Raw genomic sequence first — 6069 nt, forward strand, 5'->3', positions numbered from 1 at the left:
CACACAAGGCCTGATAGCCATGCTGAGTATAGAAGATACTTCCCTGTCCTTGACTGGGAGGATCAGACACTGAGAGAGGAGCCAAGGCTTGGGAATTCCAGAACATCAAATCTATTTCACCCAAATGACCAATGGATGGTAATGTCAGAGCAATTCATGAAAGGCTCAAATCAGGGTTGAAGGTAGTGCTTGCATTCAATAGTCTATCCATTCACCCACCCAGGCAGTCACCAACACCCTCCCTGGCTCACAGACAAAGCAAGTCAATTGAACTGACTCCTACTTACCCTTCCCAATTCAGTTTTTCCACTTTTCCTAAGCTTCTGAGTGGGTTGGGTGTCCTTGTCCATCTCAGAGTCCTACACTTGTCCACATTATATAACATAACACCATGTTACAATATTTGGCTTATGTCTCTGTCTCCTCAACCAACAATCTGCATTGTTGTGACCAGCTCAAGGCCTCTCACAGAGCAGACAGATGCTAATAAGCCCCATGAATTGCTCCAGCCATGAGTATGCACCATCAGGGAGCTGGGGCTGGGGAACCCAGCACCTCAGGCCTCCTACACAATGGGGACAAACTTGGTCTGGATGGGAACCTTAAATACCAAGCCAACCTCCTGCCCACTCTGCCCTGTATTCCTGGAAGCTGCCAAGGATCACAGCTCCAGCTGGCACATAATGAGATTTCTTCCTGGAAGGATTCTTGGCTTGAGAACTGGCCCTCACCTCTTCTAGGCTTCTTTGACACCCTCAGGTTTCTGGGGCCATGGAAGATGGGAAGGAGAGGCTGAGTCAGCTCTAGCCTTGTTACTATTTCCCAAAGCTCTTGTGCCCATCCTTCATCTCCCCCAAGTGTTTATAGCAGGGATTCCCAAGAACATGGCTTTCTCCAGCCCTGGGTAGAGAAGGAGGGGCAGGGCCAGCCAAACATTTGGGGCTAAGAGAATAGCCACAGCCCCTGGGCATTCCTGTTCCACTTCTGCCTCTGGCCTTCTTTAGCTTTAATTAACGGAGATAAGGCTGCAATCCACCCTGACTGAAGCCCAGTATCAAGAAGAGACCCAGACACAGTTCTCAAAGAATTCACTCAAGTGACACACAGCAGGCAGGACTCTGAATGGGGGTGCCTGGTTGGCTCTGTCAGTAGAGCATGTGACTCTTGGATCTTCTGGCTGTGAGTTCAAGTCCCATATTGGGTACAGAGATTACTTAAAAATAAGATCTTAAAAAATAAATTTAAGGAGCACCTGGGTGGCTCAGTGGGTTAAGCCTCTGCCTTCAGCTCAGGTCATGGTCTCAGGGTCCTGGGATAGAGCCCCGCATCAGGCTCTCTGCTCGGTGGGGAGCCTGCTTCTCCTTCTCTCTCTGCCTGCCTCTCTGCCTCCTTGTGGTCTCTCTGTCAAATAAATGAACAAAATTTAAAAAATAAATAAACTTAAAAAAAAAAAGGAATTTCCCTTTCTCAGTAAAAGCCCTTCAAAGCCTTCAATAAAGATGGAAAAAGTTGGGTCCTGTGGGCACAGTTGGCAAAGCGACTGACTGTCCATTTCAGCTTAGGTCCTGTTCTCCCATGGTGAGACAGAGCCCCAACTCAAACCCTGGCTCCAGCCCCATGTGGAGCCTCCCAGGGGGCTCTGCTTAAGACTCACCTTCCCTGGGGTGCCTGGGTGGCTCAGTCATTAACCTGGGGCCCTGAGCCCGGCATTGTGGCATCGCATCGGGCTCCGCTCAGCGGGAAGCCTGCTTCTCCCTTTCTTATTACCCACCCCCCTTGAACTTCCTCTCACTGAGTCTCTGTCAAATAAATAAATAAAATCTTAAAAACTCTTTCCCTGCCCCTCCCCCCACACTCTCTCTTCTTCTTCGCTCAATAAATAAATTAAAAAAAAAAAAAAAAAAAAAAAAAAGCAAAAGGGCTCCCACCCCAGCCCAGGAAACACGCACCCAACCGCAGCTATTTTATTTTCCTTTTAATTTTTCTGAAGGATATACACCACATATCCCATGGGCAATAAAGCGCATTCAATGTGTTTATAAGCCAGTCACTTTGTTTAAGCAAACACAAGTACAAAGTAAAATAAAACCACAAAATAATGAACTGCATGTTCATAACATACAAAAATCGCCGCCTACTCAGTAGGTAACTACAACATTCCAACTCCTGAATATATTTATAAATTTACATCTTCAGTTAAAAAAATAGACTTTTGAGAGTTCAGATTTTGTTTTAGATTTTGTTTTCTTACATTCTGGAAGACCGAGGCTTAGCTCAGCCCTCTTTCTTATTTTGCTCCCAAAGCCTCCCCCGAATCATCACTCCCTGCCCCCCTTAAGGCTAGAGGTAAGCACATCCCTCACAATTGCACATGTCAGGCTGTCAGCAAGGCGCATCACACAAAAGGCACCAAGACGTGAAACTTTTTAAACCAAAAGGACGAAAAGGAAGGAACACTTTCAAAAAAAGGAAGAAAAACCAAACCATATTTTGTCACATGTGAGAGTACAGTCGGGCAATATTTACAAAAAGGTTAATGGAACGTCACTCTGACACATGCTCTGATTAATACCAAGGACTGCTGTTTCAAAAAAAGCTTCAAACTTAATCGTCACAGCATCATCACAAAATAAAGGATCACCGTTGGTTTGCTTGGCTTTTCTTCCCCCCGCCCCCCAAAGTGAGGACCTAACTCCAAATAATACAATAGAATATGCAAATTATCTTCACATCAAGAGTACCCCAAGAAAAACAAAATCCATGGCACAGACACTGTACAAGGATGCAGGGCTGGGCTCTGAGAGGCCCCAACCCCATTTTTGCCAACTTGATTTTCTAGCATTGAAGGGAGCAGGGGGTCAGGCATACGATGGAGATGATACTGAAATGATATATCCAAAATCCATGCAAATCAAGTTCTTTGGATAGAGGTGAAGAACTTGGACATGGCTGTTTCAGGCAGCTGAAGTCAAAGGGCGTAGGAATTGGGGAGAAAGGACAAGTGGGCAGGACAAGTGGGCAGAAAGGACTGCAGGCCAACAGACCTTCCACGCCAACCTTGGGGTGGAGTAGAGGGGGAGGATTTGGCTCTGAGAACCTCCGTTTCACTTAAGAGGAACCCCCTCCTGTGGCCATCTCCTCCTCCTGGCCGTTAAGGTTAAGTCTCTTGTGTTTCTTTTTCTCCCCTTTCCCTTCTTTCCCCTTTCCCTTTAGCAAATTTCAATTGTCCTGGGAGAAAAGGTTGTCGTCATGTCCGAAAGCCCTGTGGAGGCGCTGAAGGAGTTGGTGACAGCTGAGGAAGGGAAGCTGCTGACTTGAGCCGGGAAAGCAGGGGGAACAGAGGAGTATGTGGTGGCCACTGAGGGTGAGGGGAAGCCGCTGTGCACAGGGGATGGGTAGGTTGAGGACCCAGGAGAGGAGTAGGAGGTGGGCACAGGGGATGGATATGAGGTGGTGGCTGGGGATGGGTAAGAGGTAGTAACTGGGGATGTGTAGGAGGTAGCCACCTGGGAGGGGTAAGAAGAGAGGGAGGTGGCGGCAGAAGAGGCCACAACACCTTTGTCTGCTTTTTTGTCCTTCTGCCTTAAGTGGATCTTGGTATGCCTCTTGCGTTCATCGCTCCTGGCAAACTTTCTCCCACAGATGTCGCAGGCGAAGGGCTTCTCGCCTGTGTGGGTGCGGATGTGGGTGGTGAGATGGTCACTGCGGCTAAAGTTGCGCATGCAGATGCGACACTGGAAGGGCTTCTGGCCGGTATGGATGCGAATGTGGCGGGTGAGCTCATCAGAGCGGGAGAAACGGCGGTCACAGGACTCCACCGGGCACGCATACGGGCGTTCATGAGGGGGTGTCTTGCTGGGCCGGTTGGGGTACTTGCGCATGCGGCTGGGTTTGATGAGTTGGGACTGGTAGGTGGTGTTGAGGGCCTTCAAGTCCTGGGAGCCCGACTGTGTGGCAAAGGCCTTGATGGTAGACAGTGGAGTGAGTGAAGGCTGCTGGGTACGGCTCTCCAGGCCCTGGAAGGGCTTCTGGTCTGGGGTGCCCAGGCCCAGGTCCCCCTGCTGTTGTGGAAACAGATAGTCAGGGATCATGGGGACTTGGAAGCCACCCTTGGCAGCAGGGTAGGCAGGAGGCGGGTACTGGAGCGCGGTGCCCGCAGAGCCGGGAAAGGCCTGGCTTTGTGGCTCAGGGAAGATGTCAGTGTTAGGTGTGGGGAACGTTGGTGCCGCTGAGTAAATGGGGCTGCTGTCACTGGACTGGACTGCACAACTCAGGGGTGGGCTCTGAGAGGCAGAGGAGGAGGAGGACGCTGCCGGAGATGGTGCTGAAGATGAGGTGGCCGGTGGGTTGGTCATGCTCACGAGGCCGCTGACCAGGCTGAAGAGGGGCTCAGGCCACAAGGTGTTGCCACTGTTGGGTGCAGGCTCCAGAGAGAAGCGGCCAGTATAAGTGATGGGGGGCAGCCGGGTGGTTTGGCTGGGGTAACTTGTCTCCACCAGAACCTTCTCGTTATTCAGAGAGATATCAGGAAAAGACTCTGGCAGGAGAGAGAGAAGGGGGAGGCCTGGTTACTGGAGAGCAATTACTGGAGGACGAGAAGGACCCGAGCTGCCAGGCAAGAGGTCGGGCTGGCTACCATTGACTCCTGAGCTGGTTAATAATTGATAGCAGCAGATTGCAATGTTCCTGGACCCGCTCCAGCGGCAGAGCCCATTTGAACAACAGCTGACGCAAATACGGAGAATCCCCCTCCACTGCAGCTCCCAGCGCTCCGCAGCAGCGGCTGCGCCACGGAGGGATTCCCGCCAGCACCCCTTCCGCCGCGGCTAGTGCGCGCCCCCTACCCCCAGCTGCCAGGACATCCCTGGGCACGGATCGCGGCCCTTCCTTGGGGACAGGCGGCTGGCAAAGCAAGCCTGTCTGGAGAAAGGGGGGGCGCAGCTCTGCTTTTCAAAACAAGCCCTCCCCCCTCCACCCACCCACGCATCCCGAGCTCTCCATCCAAAACAGAAGCTAGCTCCTCTGCGCACCGCTAGGGACCAGGCGGGTGAGGGTGAGGGTGGATGTCCCCAGGCATCCCTCTAACACATGACCCTGAGGAAGGGAAGGGAAATCCCACTTGCATCCCTGAGGTCCAGAACACTGCTGCTGCGGTGAAGAGGGCGCTGCAAGGCGGTGGGGAAGGACTGCTCGCCAGGATGGTGGCGAAGGGGCTAATCCTCGGCGTAGGCCACCGCTTACCTGCGGTCAGGTGCTCGTAGGGCTGCTCGCCCGCCTCCCCCTGAGGGTTGAAGGCGCCGCTGCTGCTACCGCTGCTGCCGCCCCCTCCACCTCCACCGCCCCCGCTGCTGCTGCTGCTGCTGCTGTTACCGCCGCTGCCCTCCGAGGCCCCGGCGGCACCGAGGAACTGGGGAGCCCCGTTGCTCAGCAGCATCATCTCTTCCAGCTTGGGATAGTTGTCCATGGTGGGCGAGTGAGGAAAGGAGCCGAACGGGTCGGAGATCTGCAGCGGGGACATCAGCTGCATCTCGGCCTTGGCTGCGGCCATCCCGGACGGGCGGGCTGGAGAGCTGGTGTTGGGGCGGGCGGGCGCAGCCCGGAGCCGTGGCTGCGGGGGACACACTCTCGGGGGGCCTGGCCGGGTCACATGCGGGACGCGGGGGACACTGTGGCGAGAGCAGGTGGGGCCTCCAGGCTCGCCCTCGCCGCCGGCCGGTGTGGACGCTGCGCTGCTACCGAGGCTGGGGCAGGGGCCGGTCCTGCGGCGGCGGAAGCTGGCGGCGACGGTAGCTGGCGGCGGCGGCTCCCCAAGTTCTGCGCGCTGGGATCTCTCGCGACTCCCCGGATCCGCCTCTATTTGAAGGGTCTGGAACGCCACGGGCCAGCCTCCGTCGTGACGTACATGGCCATATATGGGAAGCAGGAAGCCCTAATATGGCAAGACCGGCCGGGAGGACCCGGAGTGACGTGAAGCCCCCTATCCCAGAGCTGTGGGCACCGCCGTCCAGCACTCTGGCCCCCGAGGCGACTCCCGCACCCTGGGCGCCCAGGCCTCGAGAGAGCTTAGGA

The 6069-nt window shown here is 54.4% G+C and overlaps 1 protein-coding gene across 1 annotated transcript; it reads right to left on the reverse strand.

Moving 5' to 3' along the window:
- Positions 1 to 1960: 1960 nt before the first annotated feature.
- EGR1 (early growth response 1) lies at positions 1961 to 5838 on the reverse strand. Its single transcript, XM_032336581.1, has 2 exons — positions 5242 to 5838; positions 1961 to 4537 (listed from the first exon to the last, which is right to left on the reverse strand). The coding sequence occupies exons 1-2, from the start codon at positions 5546 to 5548 to the stop codon at positions 3210 to 3212; spliced, it is 1635 nt and encodes a 544-aa protein (XP_032192472.1). The 5' UTR covers positions 5549 to 5838; the 3' UTR covers positions 1961 to 3209.
- Between the last annotated feature and the right edge of the window lie 231 nt (positions 5839 to 6069).

The sequence above is a fragment of the Mustela erminea genome, chromosome 3, assembly GCF_009829155.1.
Source record: "Mustela erminea isolate mMusErm1 chromosome 3, mMusErm1.Pri, whole genome shotgun sequence".
NCBI lineage: Eukaryota > Metazoa > Chordata > Mammalia > Carnivora > Mustelidae > Mustela > Mustela erminea.